Source organism: Dysidea avara, chromosome 7, assembly GCF_963678975.1.
Source record: "Dysidea avara chromosome 7, odDysAvar1.4, whole genome shotgun sequence".
Taxonomy (NCBI): Eukaryota; Metazoa; Porifera; class Demospongiae; order Dictyoceratida; family Dysideidae; genus Dysidea; species Dysidea avara.
The window spans coordinates 32,453,497-32,474,234 of NC_089278.1; the positions used below are offsets into that span (position 1 = coordinate 32,453,497).

At 38.2% G+C, this 20,738-nt stretch overlaps 1 protein-coding gene and 1 long non-coding RNA gene across 2 annotated transcripts in view; one reads left to right on the forward strand and one right to left on the reverse strand.

Moving 5' to 3' along the window:
- Nucleotides 1-102: 102 nt before the first annotated feature.
- Nucleotides 103-931, reverse strand: LOC136260147 (uncharacterized). The gene is made up of 4 exons (XR_010703438.1): nucleotides 839-931; nucleotides 449-789; nucleotides 258-403; nucleotides 103-210 (listed from the first exon to the last, which is right to left on the reverse strand). It is a non-coding gene; the product is annotated as an uncharacterized lncRNA (long non-coding RNA).
- Nucleotides 932-3,555: 2,624 nt separating this feature from the next.
- The window catches only part of LOC136261448 (uncharacterized), an 88,012-nt gene continuing 70,829 nt past the window's right edge, over nucleotides 3,556-20,738 (forward strand). Inside the window, exons 1-4 of the mRNA XM_066055458.1 lie at nucleotides 3,556-3,645; nucleotides 3,731-4,015; nucleotides 11,486-11,560; nucleotides 11,616-12,296. Of these exons, the coding sequence (XP_065911530.1) occupies nucleotides 3,624-3,645; nucleotides 3,731-4,015; nucleotides 11,486-11,560; nucleotides 11,616-12,296 (1,063 nt within the window). The 5' untranslated portion in view covers nucleotides 3,556-3,623. The remainder of the gene's footprint in view (nucleotides 3,646-3,730; nucleotides 4,016-11,485; nucleotides 11,561-11,615; nucleotides 12,297-20,738) is intronic.

Here is a 20,738-nt window from a genome sequence, read left to right on the forward strand (position 1 = left end):
CTCAATACTCAAGTATATACAGTGTAGGTATTTACTAACCATCTATCCAGTTGTGGTATGCATAGTCAGATGGTACTGTGCGAATTCTTAACCATTCAATAACATCATCAGATGATGCACCTCCTCTAGTCCAGGATAAAATTTCACGCAATAAGCTATTATCCACAGCAGGGTTGGACACTTCCACTTTTATGTTTCCATTTTTGTCAACTATCATAAACATGAATGGTCCCAAATAATAAACTTAAAAAACTTACATATGGGGGTCAACATTCCAATCAACTTTTGGTACACTTCATGGTGGCATACTTAGCTCGAGCATCACTCCGAATCTGAAAAACAGGCAATGGCCTGGTATTCCCCTTTGTACGAACAGAATTCCACTCTCCGTCTGTTGTGAAAACTACAGGAAATATTTTACATATTCACTTAATGTAATAGGAATTACCTGCAACTTTTATATTTCTGGAATTCATTTCAGAATAATCTTGTTTGCAAGCTGGCGAACCATCGAGTCTGACAAACCCTTGTACAGTATGCATTGGACAGGCAGTGTATATGGCTTCTTGTCCCTCTCTTCATTACTTATCATAAACACTAACACATGTGTTGCAGGGGTACGTTGATGACGAGTAACACCCTTGATAAACACAGCCAGCTGTTTACAAATGTCTTTTAGTTGACCGGGAATGTTGTCTTCGATCCACCTGCACTCTCTGGCCATATCCTTTTGCCTGTTCACATCTTGTTGTACCTTCTCTGAGTACACTGTGTTGGCTTGAGACAACTCTGCAAGCAAAAATATTAATAAAATGCATTTATGCAAATATCCTCTAACCTTATGTAATATAGTGTAGATCTTTTGATATTTCATTTTTCACCACACCAAGGTCCTTTAAGGCACCCTCCTTTCAGACCAACATTTGCAGCAACTTCTAGTCTGGTCCTGTAGCCTTTCATATTGTTTTTCAGTTGCAGACTACCATCATTAAGATCTACATCTCCACTCCACTGACCCCTGGCCGATTCCTTTAATCCTTTATTGAGATCGCACCCATCTTCCTTAAGCCACCACCACAAATTAGGATGGGCCATTGCTGCCTCTTCAATGACAGTTATATATTCAATTATGCCATTAATAAAACCAGCAGTAACATAGTGATATAATACACACTTGAATATCAGATGTATTGGTGATTCCACTTGCAACAAAATCCCGTCTTATAGACCTTTCTGAAATTCCAGGTACATTTACTAAAGCCTAATAAAAATAGACTTATATTTACAGCTATGCGTCCTGTCCTGTGTACCTCCATTGTGCATTTCTTGTGTGGATCAAATTGCTTATTGCTATGTTCCTGGACAGAATGCACCACTCCCAATACAGGGCCGGAATGTATTCTAAGCCACTTCTGACCAAAATGGCTGTAACTCTAATGGCAACTGTTTAAAGAGATGGACTATCGTTGATACATCTGATGAATCAGTCTGAATATCACTAGACCATGTGGAAGTGGACTGTGTGGCACAGTGAGATGATGACTGATGTCCAAAATAGGCAGTTTCAGCTTCTCTTGGTGTCTTGTTTTTCTTCGCTAACTATCCGACTACTTTAAAATGACATGCACTAGCTGAAACAACACATTTAAACATACATATACAAGATCATATAGTATACACAAAAGCATACCGCTTCTACACTGAGTGCTTGATCTTTCCTTCACAAACTCCCCAGCACTATTCCAAAACACTGTCTGCTTATGAGATGGCCATTGCTCACCAGATTAATGAAACAGCATAAATTCAACAAGAGCCCTAATTTCATCGTTGTCAGTGTTGCTTATGTAACGCGTTACGTAATATTATTACTTTTGTGGTAACAAAGTAATATAACGAAATACACTATAAAAACAGGTAATATAACGCAAGTTACTTTACTTACAAATGTAAGGCGTTACCTAAGTAATATAGTTACTGTAACGAGTCTAATATTACATAATATTATTACTACAAGTAACGAAGTTACTAATCCCGTTAGTTATCCTCTGAGTAATGCCAAGCCACAACGAAGTAACGAGGCCTACTGAATGAAGCTTATTCACCAGCTTCTTACTTATAACCAAGATTTGCATATTGTCCAACAACGCAATCATGTCACGTGATAAGGTGGTAGTTTCACACGTGACAGCTTAAGGCTGTGGACACAAAGTAATATATGTAATAATATTACAGTTACTTTATTTTATGGGTAATATGTAACTGTAACTAAATAGTTCAGTTGCAAGTAACATGTAATATGTAACTAGTTACTTTTACAAAGTAACTTGCCCAACACTGATCGTTGTACCACCTCTTTTTCATATTACTACTTCCCGCTTCGTCCACACGCGTGTATAAACGTCTTGGTTCAAGTCTTGGCTCGCATTGGCTTAAAGTTTCCCGTAATGAAACTCTCTTCTGCTCTCGGTGTGGAGTATACGTAGTTGGTGAACCTCTCGGACGCTAAACCAAATTTATCGGCGTGTTTTGCTTAATGGCACTTCTCGCGCAATCCTCAAAGGAGGGCGGTCACGTTTACGTGATGCGTATTGAAATGTACGAGATTCTGTTTATGCAGGGCGGATCCAGGGGGGGTTCAAAGGATTCCATGGAACCCCCTTTTGAAAGAGCCTCTCTTACTCGAGATACTCTAATAGAGCAGTCAAATCGAGATACTATAATAGAGCAGTCACAGTAGTTTTTTGAGGGGCAGTGTAGCAAGCTATGTATCTAGTTATAAATAAAGAAATATAGTTGGTGAGGGGCAGCTATTATCAGCAGGTGATGACCATTCTTTTTTTTTTGTCTTCAACTTATGCACCTATCAATGTTAAGCCCCACTACCCCCCTCCCGGGCTTACTAAGGGATTAGTGGGGGATTTTCGCCGATTTGATCAGAAATTTTGCTCCACTAGTGGGGCATTTGACCGTTCGAAATTTTAGGCGTTTGCTTTAGCTTGCGGGCTATAAGAATTGATCTGTTTCCCAAAGTTTATTCCAGCGATACTACATGGAGATTTGACCACTAGTTGTTCCCCAGTGGGTGGAGAATTTGATTTTTCAAAAAGTCAAATCCCCACCATTTCCCCCACTACGCCCGGGAGGGGGGAGGTGGGGGATAACATTGATAGGTGCATTACAGCTAGGCTGAAGTTGCCAAAGTGGAACCCCCTTTTTAAAAGTCTGGATCCGCCCCTGTTATGTAGCTGTAAACATACCAAACTAAAGAAAATTCGACGAACAATCCAATGAATCGTTCAACCCCATCGTTTTTGGCACTGCAGCGCACGTGATCAGGGAATGGCTGACCGCGAGGAAGATGAGGATATGTCACCAAAGTCTATGAGGTTACGTGAAAATGGGCCAATGAGAACGAGATTTGAATGGAATTGCTCACTTTTGATTGGCTAAGGATGCGCAATCCGCAATACATTTGAAGTTTGAATTTCAAGAAGAGTAAATTTCATTGGCTATATCAGTTGCGCATGCGTAATTTGATAGTACCAATAGTGATCATGCAACCTCAAAACCTCTAACTCATTCTTTTGTTATCACCCATTTGCAAAGAGAGTCATGTGAATGTGATGGCATCTTTAATAAGAGTTGGTACGTACTGCGTAGCCGCTAGCAAGCTATTATGTGACTTTATACTAGTTTGCTGTGATGTAGCTATTTCGTTTTCTTTGTTCAGATCAGTCCGTTCGTCCCTCGATGAGAGATTTGAATAAACACGTGGTACCGTTGGTTTCGGTCAAGTGGTACGATCTTGGACTCGAATTACTTGATCCTGAACACGAAACAAGATTAGCTACAATAGAGCGAGACAACCAAAGTGATGCACGCTGTTGTTGCAGAAAGATGCTCAGCGAATGGTTGGAAACTGCTGAGGCTGCGACATGGGACAAGTTGATAGAAGCAGTTAAAGTCATCAACATGAATGATGTAGCGCGGAAGATTGAATCGCTGTCGTTGAGAGGTGAGCATTTGGTAGCCTGGGCGGCCTGGTTTAAAGTGTCTGAGTTCACACACACCTAAGTAGTCTCGTGCCCAGCGCACCTGGTTTTTTTCGTGGAGAAAGGACAGGATCCATTTTGTGCAGCCAGATTTAGAGGATCTCCATTTTGAAGGATAGCACATTTGGACTATATACGCTAAAGTCAACAACACCACATTGTAGACTCCAGTGGCGGATCCAGGATGGGGCATTTGGGGCAAATGCCCCCCCCCCTTCAAGAAATTGCATACAAGATCGAGATACTCTAATAGAGCAGTCAATTACTCTAATAAAGCAGTCACAATGTTCATGAGGCAGTGTAGCTTACCTATGAAGCTACAAATAGAATTTTATTTTACTTAACAGATGTGATATAGTTGGTAAGGATAACTAGCTATTATTGTTGTGACCTTTTTTTTTTTTTTTTTTTTGGTCTTCAACTGGTTTTCAGAAAGGTGCCCCCCCTCTTTCGAAACTCTGGATCCGCCCCTGGACTCTACCTGCATATACTGATCTGTATGGCCATCAGATGTTGAATGATGATGCTATAGAACTGATCATAACAGCATACAAAAATAGTGTCAGCATCAGTTTTTATGCAAAGTTTGTTGCCCAGTGAGCCAGGTAAATCGTAGAATCTATTTTTAGCGGCGTAAGCAGGGAACAATGACTTTAGTCACCCCCCTGGCTGAAACTTGGCTATGGGATTTAAAGGGTTTTGGCCGGTGCAAGGAGACCTAAAACCCACTGTAATATTGAGAAGCAGTCTAAAAATATGCGACCCTGCTACAAATACCAGTCACTTATTTTACATAATACAGAAAAAAGGTGATTCAGAAGTTGTAGTAACACTGCAGCATGCCATACTAAAAGCACAAATAATGATGTGTGCTGCTAAAGTTTCACACGAAGAACCTAAATCCCCATGAACAAAGATTCTAACTACTCTACTTACTTTAGAGGATATCTTCTTTAATAATATTCACAAAGCAATATCAAATTTATTTTTATTACAAGGCCATGAGCCTTAGCAATCACTATAGTCATTTTAATCATTGTGTAAGGCCACTACAATGAGATAACTTGTTTCTCATCAACTTCCCATAGAGTAAAACATGCGAGCGGGCTGGTTATCTCATTATTGCACAAAGCCATAGCATATTTGTACAAAACCAGTATAATAATCCTTTATTTTAGGTTATTGGCAGGGTGCACACCAAGCACTGGTGCACACTGAGGGTAAAACTCCCGAGTGCACATAAACTTCAACTTCAGTAACAAACTTTCAAGTCCTTTACGAGAGTTCCAGCAGTCTTGGGGTCATGTACCATACCCCAGTACAGCAGCAGTGTTAGCATGTGTAGGCTGGTCAGTCTTATTGGGGGGAGGGGCTGTGTAAGCTTATAGCAGAAGTAGCAACACTAAAGCTACTATGACTCTTAGATATGATGGCCCTGCATATAAGGCATGCAGGTCATGGTACTAATGCAGTCTAATGTACACTGTAGCACTCATTGTTGATGCCTTGGTGGTTGTTGATACTCCAGAAAGTACTCTAGTCAACACAGAAGTAAAAAAAACACTCATAAATGGTGTCTGTATCTCAATGGGATTGCAGTTGTACATGGAAATAGTGCTTTTCTACATGATAAACCCATTACCACAACACTCAAAAAAGCCAGCTGCAATCTCGTGCAATAATGAATGCACATGGGCAAAAGAAAGTTTTGGTGCAGGCGGTTGATGAGAAACAAGTTATCTCATTGTAGTGGCCTAAACACTAATCCGATGTTTTAGATGTGTGTTAGAATAAATTTGTTATTAGATGTGTGTTAAAGTAATAGTTAGAGACCTAGCACAAGGATCTTTGTGGATTTTAAAAACCAAGAGAAGCAAGGTTTTAAAATCCACGAAGATCTGAGGGCATGGTCTCTAGAAAATGTATGCATTTTATATGGGCATATAGATGGAGTCATTGTGGGATTGGGTTATACGTCGTACTAAAATCATCACACAATGTTGCACAGAAGACTGAATGTGTTTTTGTTGAAATGTTGAAAAAGGATCTGATACAGCTGGGAAATGGCAATGATCAATAATGTTGAGCTGGGTTAGTGCCTATGGCGTCACAGCAGTGTAAAGAACATGTGTATCGAAGAAGCACCTTGTGCGGATTTATACAATAGGAACGAGTTATCATGCACAAGTTGTGCCTTCAGTGGCGTCACAGCAGCATGAAGAACAGGTACGGTTTTGAATATGGACCACACCCGCATTACACGTAACGCAAAATAATATTTCTACAAGGAAACTTACCCATTTAGTCCTTAGTAAAGTCCATCCATAGTTTAACAGAAGACAAAAACACTCTAGAAACAGATAGAAACTAAACAGAATTTTCCATGATATTTCTGGACTTCTCCATTCATCGTAACAAACATATGTACAACGTTAGATTGTACCTCCCATAATCAAATTCTTTTAGGCATGCCTATAAAATGAATAGAGTGGTTAACTACATGTTGGCCTGGGTAACTGGTTGCCCACTGCAGGCTATCAGCCTGCTGAATATGTATTGCAAATCAATAATCGAAAGTGAGATTTGTGATGCTTGAGGTCGTTCTGTTAGCAGGTTTCTAACCATTTAAGAACCTGCTAGCAGGTCTCTTAGTGGATTGTAAAGACCTCATTATCCTTCAAAGGTCAAAGCATATTATGCATACCATTTTCTAAGATGTGTTAGAGATACTATGTGTATTACTGGAACCATGCAGATAGACCTTTTTAATATGATTAAAGTACTTGGTAAAGGCAGAGCCTGTATACCAGAAGGCCTTATAAAGGCCTGAGATGTTTATATTAACTTCACTAAGTATGTATGAAAAGTAGGAGAAAAAGAAAAAACTCCATGACTGGACCTGGGCAGCCTTGAACCCACAGCCATCCGTTTAATGCTCGAATGCTTGCAGGAGCCTGCCAGGCAGTCAGGACATTTTCTTACTATTTTCATGTATTTGTATCCATAGAAATTAACCCTAGAGAGTGACTAAGTACCCCAAGTGGAACCAAATGGACATTGTTTTATTATGATTAAAGTACACACGCAGAGCCTGTATACCAGAAGGCCTTATAAAGGCCTAAGATGTTTATGTCTTGTGCGTAGTGTGTATGTACTATTGCTTTACCTTGTACATTAACTGTTTTAGTACCCCTGCTCACATTTTTTACTCTATGATGGTATAAGGTGGGTACTTATACGTACCGTAGAGAGTTATTGAATCAATGTAGTACTAACTATTTAAAAAATTGAAATTTAAAAGGAAGTAGGGATTGATGTAATAATTATACATGCTACAAAAGGTAATGATACAGCTCAAAATGATACAGCTCAAATTAGAAACGATCCATGCAATAAAAAGTAAAGAATCAAGATTAGATAACTACTTGTCACACTTTAATCCCTACTTTTGACTAATCTGATGGTGTCATTTCAAGATGCAGGCCAAAAGTAGGCAGTAAAATGTGTCTCATTTTAGCAAGTAGTCATCTATTCTTGTTTCCTTACATTTTATTGCATGGATTGTTTCTCATTTCAGTTGTAACATTTTGAGCTTGTTTCCTTACTTTTTGTAGCATGTATAATTATTATATCAATCTCTACTTCCTTTGTATTTTTAATTTTTTTAATAGCTACTTTTTATGTCTAGCTAGCTAGCTATATTATACTCTTTGTTTTCCACATGGCATAAATATCACTTGAAGCAGCTATCTTTTACCTTCGTATGCAATAAGTGCCTCTAAAAATAATTGTGACCGGATTTCATATAACAGGGCTTCCACACACACAAAATCAAACTTACGATTTTACCAGAAATGGATTGCTGGTCTAATACACTATCATATTTCACACTGTACTTCCTTCAGCACTGGCAAGTCTGGTTTCTGTAGCAGCTTTCTTCCGACCCTGTCAAAGCCACGAGTGTGAGATTGGCACCATTAAATGGCCATGGCTTTGTGATAATGGTGTGTAGTGAGCTGGGACTTCACAGAGAGCTCGCCAATAGTGTTCTCAGTCAATTTGGAGTAATTTGAGGGCCATGGAGGGCCATGGAGAGCCCAAACTTGGCCTCTGGACTCCATTCGTCTTCTTACTCCATTTTATACCCGTATATTAAGACCACCGTCCACCCCCACCCTCCCACCCTTAGTACTACCCCCACCCTCCCACCCTTAGTACTACCATCTGTGATATTATTACCCGCTCGAAAAAAGCTGCTCAAAACAGGGCAAATTTTGGGTATCAGAAATGTATACACCCACTCAGTGATAGCTAGTGAACAGATGAACAATTGGTGCAAATTTTGTTTGCACAGCTGTAGGCACTGGGAAGTTATTACACAATGATTCCTTAAAATCGCCATATCTCCTAACAAAGCTTTGTGCGTCGAAGCCTTGTTTTGTCAAATTCAGTCACAATTATTGTTTTGCCTTTTAAAGCTATTACAGCAACTGTTTAAAGCTTCAGCTGCATTTCTAATGGCCTAAATGTTGATGATTTAACAGTAAACATCGCTGGAGAGTCCACCATTAAGAGTGGAACCCTCGGCATTACTAGCTAGCTACCCCTCATAATAAAACTAAACTGGTAAGGCTACAAAATGACTACCCAGCGTTAATAAATGCTAGAAACAACTTGGCTACTACACCCGTTCACCCACGTCTTATTCACATATATATCACATGTTTGGGTTATGGCACGCACCACAACTATCAAGCACCAAAACTATTAATTATCCTTCAAGAAGAACGAAGAAGCAAATGAATGACGAAAGCAAACAGGATGGTGCAGTGGACAGAACGAAACCAGAACAACAGATTTGTAAATCAAACTTCATCATTACCTTGGCTGTCTGAAATTTCTGGAGTCATACGTCTAGGGCAACCAGGTCTTACAGCAGGCAGTCAGGCAGATGAAATCCAAGTGAATTTGGAAATTTTTAAAACTCACTGTACATCAAAACATTTAACTTCTTACTTCGTTTAACCAAGATACAGCATCATGTACTAATACATTCCAGGTGGTTTTATCAGGTAAAACTTGATGAAGTGCGAAAATTTACAAAGCCATATGATTTCTTACCAATCCCTACTTATTTTGTACTATCATACTTAATGATAGGAGTTGTTGATGGTACTGAAGTTTAAATGCTTGGGTTTCCATTATTGTGTAAAAATCAACTTTTTGTCACATTTTAATCTTAGTGTAACATCTACACTCTGTAGGGCATGTACATGTACTAGTTACAAATTTATTCCTTTGTGTTGTCAGTAAATAAAATATCATACAGTACGATAGTACTATATAGTAGGGACCACAAAGGAGTAGGCGTGGCCCATGAAGTAACATCACCCCAAAACCAGTCTCAATCTTTCCTGACAATGATGAGGCAGTTTTGGTGAGGTAAAACTAAGCCCAAGCTTTCTGATCAACCTGAAATGCTTTCGACAAGTTGCTACGGAATTCAAAAAAAAAAAATACTAACAGAATTTTCTACTGAATTACAACTGCCTGACCGACTGATGCCTTCAAACAAGCGTAACTTGATAACGGCTAAGGTTACTGGCTTGATTTTTTCACTGTTCTACATTACTTCAGCCCGAGAGGCACCTTTTGGCACACTGCAGTACAATACAATGCATTCTTCATGGACTTACCAATACCCTCCTTTGTGTCCCATTCATCTTTGCTGACAGCGAAAAGTGTCGATTTGGTGGTAGCACATGATGGCTTCCCTTCATAACGGAAATTATCCATATTTTTCATAGTGGCGATTTTGATTGCAGAGGTGATGATTCAAAATGCTGTGTAACGGGTTGAACATAGCTGACAACGAAGCATAATGGATACTTCACTTTTCAGATGATAATTGTATATATATAGCTGGAGCATTTCATATCACCAGTCATAATAATTATGTACAAAAAATGTTAACAAACAAGTACACAAAAAATTTTGGAATGCCACATCGATAAAAAGTACTGAAACAAGTTGGAGTAGTCCATGATATTAAGGTGGCGCTGAAGTAATTATGTGAAGCCGTACAATGCCCATTTGTCACTATTAAAATTAGCCCACGTGCTTAATTTGCTATTTTAGGGTGGTGGAGAACTCTGCTTGTGAACCATGTAGTCTACATTTAAAGGGTTCTTATGATAGTCTTTAATGTTGTAGCTTAGTATGCCAAGTTCCGTGAAATCACCCGCTTTAATTTCGTGGCTATTAAACTCTGAACTTATGAGCCGATTTTAAAATTAACTCACCCCAGAAACAACCTAGCGCTAAGCCGCCTTGGCTCTTATGGTTTCTCACCTTGTAGAACAACTCTATGGAATCCTTTTTAACGATAACAACGTGGAAACTGGTTAAAATGCAAACCCGCATTTTTCAACAAGTGATATCACGCCCGTCAACAGCGAATCGTGAAGTGCCTCTGCCAAATTTTGAGAGTCTATGGTAAGTAAATATGGAGTTATTTCACGAATTGTGAGACAGTGTAACTGGCCAGGGCGCGCTCCGTAAAGCAGTAATCACGCGATGACAGCTGGTGTTGTTCGCTGTGAAGTTACCAGAGTTTTGACAAGGTGATGAACTCAGTACGTGAATATCGTTACTTGTATCAGCAATAGTAGCCTGACAGTCTGATAGAGCTGGTTCTTTCAATATTTTGAAGCGCTTCGCTTTGTTCTATTAGTTTTCTGTGTTTTTTCGTGCATGACCACAAATGTGATGTCCCGTTGGCCTTGTAAGGCTTCATTTGATTACTTCAGCGCCACCTTAAATCACAGTAAAACAATAAGAAGTGTTATATCCCTACTTGAGCACAGTAGGGATATAACACTTCTTATTGTTTTACTGTGATTTAATATCATGGACTACTCCAACTTTTTTCAGTACTTTGTGCTATGGTCCCTACTCTAGTTGAAAATTCCAAATTTTTTTGTGTACTTGTCAATGTATGAAATGGTGTTACATGATAGGACAGCATCACATAGTGTACACCTGCATGTGTGATACACATAGTGTATACATTACTACAGTTATCTTAGCTTAGCTATATACCTATAATTCTGTTGGTTTCCATTGTAATATTTAGTTAATGTAACCATGGTCCTGCATGTAGTGCAGTTACCAATGTTAGTTTAACCTAAATCTTAGACATAGTTGATTAATTGCCTACTAAGCTAGAAAGGGATGGTACAGTGTATTAACTATGATGTACCTGGTTTAAAAAAAAACAAAAACACGCAACATCAATTTGTTTGGTACCAGAGAAGTATACAAACATTTTTTAGCACAGAAATAATTTCAGGAAACCTTGAGCATGCTTACAGCTAACCATTGGTATGTGCCTGGTTCATGTGCAGTAATTACAATGTAATTTCTCTGTGCAGATTCACATAGGACTCCAGTTGGTGTGCCTACAGTCTCATCTGCTAATTTTGAACCTACTAGAGAATTGATGACATGTAAGTGGTAGGGACGTAATTTGATAATTTCGGATGAAATTGTATTATTTTATAGCTCATAGTGGAAGAATCAATTTCACCAAATATGAGGATGTTTCACTTGCATTCGTTGCATTAAAAAGTAAACTTCAAGTTGAAATACAACATTCATACTTTCCAATTATTAAGGGTCAGTGTTTGGGTCGAGCTCGACCAGTATTAAAACTAGCTGTTGAAAAGACTAGTAATATCAACAGCCTTTTTGAATTACTTGACAAAAATACTATTTATTTTAATTGGATGAACATAAAGTTTCTGGAAACAATAGCTACTGCAGTAACAGCGGCATCTGGCAACAGCAATCTTGAGATGATAATAGAGGATTACAAGGATGCTGTTTATTCTAGAACTTTATCTCAAGTTTGGAATGACATTCCTTCTTACCAAAAAGTGAGATCTAAGTATTATAGCAAATTACAGACTGTTTTTGAAGACAAAGATCCCAACAATGTTACTGTAAAAGAAGTGTTAACAAACTGTGAACCTAGTTTAGTTAAGGGCATTGCTTTAGATATCTTGGAGATTGGAGAAGGATCTTTGAAGATATCATGGCTTATTTCAACTAACCAAGTGTATGAAGCTTTTTTATCTTTATCAACTGTTCCCCAGGAGTTGCGGAATGATGATTTCCTGCAGGTTGGTGCTTGGGTAGTTCATCAACCCCAGACTACTTTATCAAATCTAAGGAAAATCTATGGTTAGTTTTGATTCAATGCATACAAGTGTAAAGAAAAATAAGAATTTTAGGGATCATTACAAGTAGTACCATTAATTAAGTAGAATTCAGTGATAAAATGTAATGAAACAAGAACAAATGATGGTAACAATTTAATAGCTATGTGGGAAAAAATTCCTATATTGGCATGTTACCACCATCTGTTCAGCCAAAGTAGGGATTTTACCACATAGCTATGTTGTAATAACTATCATCATTCACAACTTCTGCTTCACTACCTTTGATCACTGGAAGTCTGGAACCTTACTTCATTACTAGTCGGTTAACGTACATGCGGAAAATTTATATGATGCATATTAATTTTTTTATGGAACAACAACTGTGAAAATAAAATCCATGAAAATTTCATAGTGTGTAACTTTTTTGCTAAACATGCTAGTGCAATACGACATAGACAATGAATCCTTTCACCATAATTAGCTGCTGCATTCATGGCTATCTACCATATCTATAAATATAGTTATAGAGATGATGGATTGAATCTGGGACCTCTTCGTGGTAGGCCAAAGCATAAGTGATCGTTCACCATGTACCATGACTGTTGGCAGAATGTTTTGCAGTGTAAACACCGACGATAGCTCTCTTCTTGTGATCAGGTTTGCGATGTGAAAGAGCATAAAGATGTTTTGATAAAGACAAGATGTTGCTTTAACTGTCTCAAGGCTAATCGCAAGACGAGGGGAATGCTTGAGTACACTGACATGCAGATTGTGTCAGCAGAAGCACAATTTGTGTAACTATCACAAAAGATGGAGCCATTCATCCCTTCTTTCTTTCTCCCATACTCTTTAAACACAGATGATAGTGTTGAAACATCAATGCACAATACCAGTAGCAGCAAGAACACCAAAACCGTTTTATTGCATACAGGTTTCTCCTGCAGAGTCTTGATAGTAGGAATCAGCGGTCATAAATACTGAGCAACTATGTTCCAGACTCAAGCTGAGGCCACTTCGTACCAAATGGTTGCAAGTAAACACATTGGTGGTGAGTTTTTTAAGGTTAGAAGTTAGAGAAGTAAACCACTAATGAGAGAGGAGTCAATATACATTACGTACCTCAACATGCTGTTATCCACCACTAAAATTCATACTGCTTATGATAGTTCAGCCAAACTCAATGATTCAGAGCTCTCTCTAAACAAGTGTCCTCAAATTGGCCCCAACTTAATTATTCGATGTGGTTTATCTTATTCAATTTAGATCCCATCCTATAGCCATTACTGCTGATATAGAGGAGGTGCATTCCTTATTGTAGGAATAGTTCCTGCTGATCATGATGTGATTATGGTTTCAAGATCCTAGTAAGCTGGATAGTCTCATTATGTCAATTCTGAGTTATGTTTGGCCTAGAACCGTCCCCTGAAATATTGGGTGTGGTAATTCTCCATCACCTTGGCAACTACCATGGTGAACATCCCCAGTTAATTGAACGGATAAGGAAGGGACTTTATTTTGATGATCTTATTGCAAGCACTGACGGTTTTCCTCATCATTTCAGATCTATTCCAGAGCTGAGATGTCTCATAATGATGGTCCAAGTAGTACCATAACATCATCGGTGTCTTGAGAAACAGCAAACTTACTCTCAGTTTCACACTGAATTGTTGAACCCTGCAGAATGTCAGCAGCTGTTAGGTGTTTGTGGGATAGTCAATTCAATGAGCTTTTACTTCCATGTTGTTGAGCTATGCCAATAGTCTTTCAAAGTAAATGCAAAAATATTTGACCCACTAGCTATAGGATTATTCAGTCCATTTGTTGTTAAGTGGTGGTGTACCTAGCGGTGGGCCTGTGCCCTACCAGAGAATTTTGGTGCCACACCGGAGGTATTTGTATGTGAAATCCAGATACTCTAATAGAGCAGTCAATCACTCTAATAAAGCAGTTAGAGTGTGAAGAGAAGCAGTTTAGAAAACTATGCAGTTTTTATGTATTGTATTGGTATACATGGTGGAGGGCTGCCATTGTGAGTAGGTGACCTTTTTTTTGCTCTCATGCCCTACCAAGAAGTCTCTTCACTCTCTAACCTGTTACTATTGGACTGACTCCACTGTAGTATTATATTGGATCAGGAAAAAAACATAAGCCATATGTTACTCATAAGATGAATGAGATTAGACGTTACTCTCTACCAGAAGAATGGAATTGTTGTCCAGGGTTGGTAAATGCGGCAAATATGGCGTCGAGAGAACAGACAGGTTCTGAACTTAGTAATAACGGCTTGTACTTTTGTGAAAGCCCAAGTCTGAATGGTCAATTATGGCAGACCTCGACAGTGTTGAAGAGGCTAACATAAAATTTACCAAGGATGTTTCATAATTCCTTGTCATTTCAAACATTCAGTTTAGGCTACAGGACATCATTGACTGTAAGAGATTCAGTAGTCTGTGTAAGCTGTTAAGGTGGTGGTCAAGCGGCTGTCAGCAGTTGCCCCGTATTGTTATTAACTTTTTTTGAAATGCTGTATTTTTCTCTCTACACAAAGTTCAGGGAATCTACCAGAACTACCAACAATGAGGCGTGGACCTATTTTCCTGCTATGTAAAGAAGACTATTACATCTTTGGCGCTATGTTGGGACTGTTTCATAATATTATGTAAAGCAAGTTTACAAACAAATGCAAAGCAATAATCATCCCCCTTGACAACCAGTAATTCTTAACAGTGTTCATGTTCCTACGTATTATCATCAACACTGCCACTACAGACTGCACAAAACTCACACTAAGCTTGGAAAAAGCAGCTCTACTGCTAAAATACCTAACTGCAGTGTGATGATTATATGAGGGAACATTCCTTAACCTGTACACAACTAGCATTCACAATTTGGCCTGTTATGATACATGTTTCTGACTTCCTGTATTTACAGGCCTAGCCTTCTCACAGGTCCCTAGTGGGATAGCACTTAATATTACACTAGATGAATAAAAATTTCAAAATGAGAATAGGGATCGCTGAAAAAAGCCACCAAACAAGAAGGGGTCGCTGGGGTGGTAATGTAAACCACAAATCCTTATTTTGATTGTCATAAATTTTGATTAACTATATGCTCCGATTTGTGGTTTACATTACCACCCCAGCAATCCCTTCTCGTTTCATGGCTTTTTTCAGCGATCCCTATTCCCGTTTTCAAATTTTTATTTATCTAGTTTGTGTACTTTTTATTAATCCAGTATTGGATTTCCTTTATTGATAATGATAATTGTTGTAGATACGTAGAGCAATTTACATTAGTGGCTGTCAAGTTTAGTATTTTGTTGTTATCAGACACACTTGACTGCCTTATTAGAGTATTTACCTTGGCTATGGACACCAGAAACTATATATTACACACATTCCTAATATTGAGCAGATGTTGTATAACTTGTCTTACTAAATATGTCAGGAATCTAGTCTCTTAGTCATTGTTGTCACATTAGCATCCTCATACAGTGTTCATGAATACACACCAGATGGTATGATACTGAGCTAGCTACCTATCACAAGACATGGAACTTTGACAGTGGTTGTGGATTTATTATTTCAGTCAAGACCCTACACAATATGAAGAGGCATGCAGATTTTCAATGGGTGCATGGACTACAATACTGGCTCACTGGTGCACAGTAGTATAAATGATGTCAGAAAATAGACACACCGGTAGTATAGTTTGTGCTTAGAGTTTGTTGTTCATGTGATTATTGTATCCATTGGGTATACCACAGTGAAGAAATCTATGCTGCGAACATGTATGAATGCATATGCGGGCTTCCCACAAACAATGTGTGTCCATCTAAAATAGATTCACACACCACATCATAATAAAGTTAGTCTGTAGAGTACCATTCACAACAACAAAGTTAGATACTGTCAGGAGCTTATAAGTGCCGAATTCGCGCCTTCAGCGCTTATAAGCTCCTGATACTGTGTATCTGCAATGTCTGTTGTGAACCATGGGTTATCAGCAGCATGAAGCCATGTTGTTTACACAATGTGGTCAGACAATTATGGCACACAAATAGGTTTAATGAACAAGACTACTGACTCCACCCAACTTTAGGCTTTGAAAAGCAAGTAGTTTATAGAAACTATATTCATAACAATGAATAATCTCTGGTATTGGAGCTATCACTTTGTTATGTCTCTGTGATAGCGCTTGTATGGTCGCTCATAGCAAATCATGATTGTGCACTTACAGGAAAAAGCATATACCATGGATAATATATGTGACCGTCTCAGCAAAAACCCGACTTGTTTGCACAATTAAAAAAAATTTTTTTTGTTCATTCAGCATTATTAGCAGTGTCCAAGGAATGGGTCACCAAAGTTTCAGCCTTCTGTGGTGTGTAGTTTTGAAATTATAATACTAGACAGTAGGAAGAGTAAGATAACCAATTTGTACAGCGACTATACTGAAAATAAACTACAGACACTTACATTTGCAGTCATAACTTCCATTTGTATTTGTCTACAATGTTGCAATTTGGCTTAAACTGTTCACCATGGATTAGCACATCAGCCAAGGTATAGTGTTAGCCCTGTAGTCACTTGCGCATATGGATATGAAAGCGGTTTGGTAGAAGAAATGATGACGATCTTGTTTGCGTTTACTGCATCGTAAACAAACGCACGTGACATGCATACCGGTGAAGCTACATAAATGAATCAAAGAGTTTCAAACTCTCCATGAGCATGCAAATAAGATGGTATATAGTTTTAATTGATTTGAGTCTTCCTTCTTCAAATGCTGGCCCGATAAAAACTTGCGTATTTTTTCTTTGTAGCATGCGTAATTTTACAAATTATTTTTAAATTTCATTTTTCTCAATACACGTGCTTGTGCGAACAAGTCGGGTTTTTGCTGAGACGGTCACATATTATCTATGCATATACTCACCATGCAGAGACGTTATGCGAGATCTAAGTGTAAGAAGCGCTGTTACAGCCTTGAGTACTAGACCAACGCTACAGCAAAGTTTGCAAAAACAGAATCCTATAATTTATTGTTATATGGCTTCTTTAGTATATGGAACTGTGCTAATAGTGTAATGGCGAAGAGAAATTGGAATATTTTCAAGATGTAGGGTGGTTCACGATCTGTGGAATAAGGGCTTTTTATTAGGTCATGGACACGCAGAAGGAATGAGTAAGCATGGCTATATAGTTTTTAGTGTGAAAAAGTGGATAACTTTTGCTGTACATGAGTGAAACAAAATAATAGTAATGTGAAGAATGTGAAGATGAACAATTTGTCTGAAATACACATACTATTTCCAAGGTGGTTTTTGGTGTGTGTTCTATTAGAATTTTTGCAAAAACATAAGTGATCGTTATTATGAACCCACTATCGTGGTTCATGGTAAGACAAGCCATTGTGGAAAAACCTACTTAGCAGGTTTAGTGGTAGAACAGGTGCTCGATTGTGCAAGTTACATCTCATTACATAATTACATAGTCAATACGGGTGTGTTCAACTTAGCATGCTGTGTGAGTTTCTAATTTACAAAAGCTTGTACTGAGGGGTTGTTACAATGTATTTTCTACATCAGCAAGAATTATCACCACCATTGTGACTTTTCGACATAGTGCCACTTGCTGGTGGAATAGGTTACCATTTGAAGTGCCCTGCAAGCATGGAGAATTTGTTACTTTCACAAAGACTCATTAAATGACTAATAATAGTTAATTTGTGTATTATGTGTTGCTTTGTATTTGTCATGTCTTGTACATCCTTCAGTTTTGTACTTGTATATCTGTATGTGCTTCTGTGTACTCTGATGTGGAAGAACAGCTATGCCGAACATTATGAGTTTAAACAAAAAATCAAATCAATCAAATGTGTTAGTACAAGGGTTAGTACAAGGTGTGTTCCAAGCTAATCTAACCATGTCATATTTGTGAGCTATTACTACACAGCAGTGGCTTCATAGCTTATAAGGTTTCTAATAGCTGGGGTGTCTGTTATCTGCTTGACTGCCACCTTAAACATCTTCTGTACATATTTGTTTTTTGTAAAGTCAGTATGGAATCCAGACAATGATAGTGTTTCTTCCATGTGACTGAGTGGTAGCTCTTATTCCTTGCCTACTGGTGAGCAGATTAAGGAATCAGAATCATATTGGATAAAATCTGTTCAAGGAGACTCATTTTCAACAGAAATAAAGCATCTTACTGCTGATCACCCTTCTACTCATGTTAAACGATTTGGGCTGTTCCTTGAAAGAGGAATCTGGAGGTGCAGACAACAGAGGAAAATTAAATAATTCAGCATTGCCCCTCAATGCCAAGAACCCGATTCTCCTACTTCACAGTCGTCTGTTTGTAAACTTATTTGTTCAGCAGTACCATGAGAGATCAAAGTATAGTGACATAAATTATACTCTACTTTGATGCAGAGTTACTGGATTCTCAAGGGTAAGCAAGCTGTGAAGCAAGTGCTGACATGCTTGAAATGTGAAGGACTGCCTTACCATGCTACCACTACCCCTGACTTACCTGCACAGAAGATGTATATGTTTGATGACCCGCCTTTTACTCACATTTATATTGATTTTGCTGGTCCTCTTTATCAAAGATTAGTTAATCATCAAATCAATCCAAAACGCATGATGCATATTTACTGGTTGTTCAACAAGAGCACTTCACCTTGAGCTTACTGGTCAACCTTCAGCTGAGTCATTCTTCTTGGCCTTCCATCATTTTGTAGGAAAAAGAAGATTATGTAATTACCATCTGCTGTATGATCTGATAATGCCAAAACATGTAAGACTGCATCTAAGGAGATACAGAAAATAATTCGTTCCTCAGAAGTAGTAAAATACCTTACCACCAGCTGGAAGTTTATTATTGAAATAGCATCATGATGGGGAGGTTTTTGGGAAAGGATGGCCTGTTCAGTTAAATGTAGTCGAAAGAAGTGTATTGGTTGAGCCTCACTCATTCATGATTATTATTTGATTAATATGTAAAATACATACATGAACTGGTTAAAGCGTTTCTAGCTTGGAATACTACCCACATCCTGAGAGCTGAAGAACTTTTTTGCAGTTCCCAATAGAGCAGTCTTCTGTAACAAGTAGATATTTATTGAGTTGAGATTCAAAAGTTCCAAAAACAAACTAAAGTTTCTTAGAATTGAAACCACAGCTCCAATCACTACAAGAACTAGGGACCCGCCAATTATGCTGGTATAATTATGAACATAATAGGTGCCTGAAAGCATTGAGCATAATGCTAGCATAATAGGAAGAATATTTGATCCATACTACAAATCCTTGATGGTCAAAATACTTATCACAGAAAAAGATTGATATACTCTAATAGAACAGTCAATAACTCTAATAGAACAATCAGGCAGCTGATTGTTCTATTAGAGTATATGTGACCGGATTTGCGAAAATCCGACACAATACCGCATTTTTCAAATTCCTGTTTTGTAATTTACTCAGCCAAGTGTACCTTCTGGCAAAGTTTCAGCTTCATGTGCCGGGCTGTAACTTTCGGAGTTACAGCCCTACAAAGTAGCAACAACAGAAAAATCGATTTCTACAGCAAGTATGGGGGAAATAAATTACAGGTACTTACTAAAACGGTTGTAACTTATGAACGGATTGATGTACTGGGCTGAACTTTTCACCATCGTGTTTGCCATGGATAGGGGAATTGTTTACTGGGTATGTTTGTCCTTCTATCACCTTTCTTCACTGCATACAAAGGCAAAATTCGTGAAGAAGAAAAATCGATCACGTACTATTGCTTAATACGTCAATACAAGCCAAGCAGCTTGATTCGTGTGCATTGAATTTAAGATTCCTATTTTGACTGTTCAAATAAAAAGCCGAAATAGGAATCTTAAATTCAATGTACACAAATCAAGCTGCTTGGCTTGTATTGATGTATTAAGCAGTATTGTGAATAACCATCCCTATTACTTCTTGTTTACGTTTTTTTCAGAATCACAACTTTGATCCCTATTCTACTTGCTTAAATTTACGATTTTTTGCCCCCTAGTTTCTGAAATTATTTCATGTCGTTATTGTTATTGTTATTATCTACTTTACCAGTTAGGTCATGCACATGGACAACACAATTTTATGGCTGGTGTGCACTGCATGTAGTTAATATAGTACTGAAGTAATATATAGTACTGCAGTAATATAGTATATGAAGGCTTGCTCCATGATGCTCAAGTATCTGTCTACTAGCTACAGGTAGGGTGTGTACTTATGATCAGTCTTATGGAATAGCTATAGACTCTGAAAAGGCATGATCATGCACAGGCTGTATTCACCCAACGTGTTAAATGCTCTGATCCACAATAATAAAGGCATTGAAATTATGTAGCTGGAAAACCCTACCAATCTGTAAAAAGTAGCTATCTGTAGCTATTATTTAGTCTTCTCTTGTGCAGATCCTTAGACAAC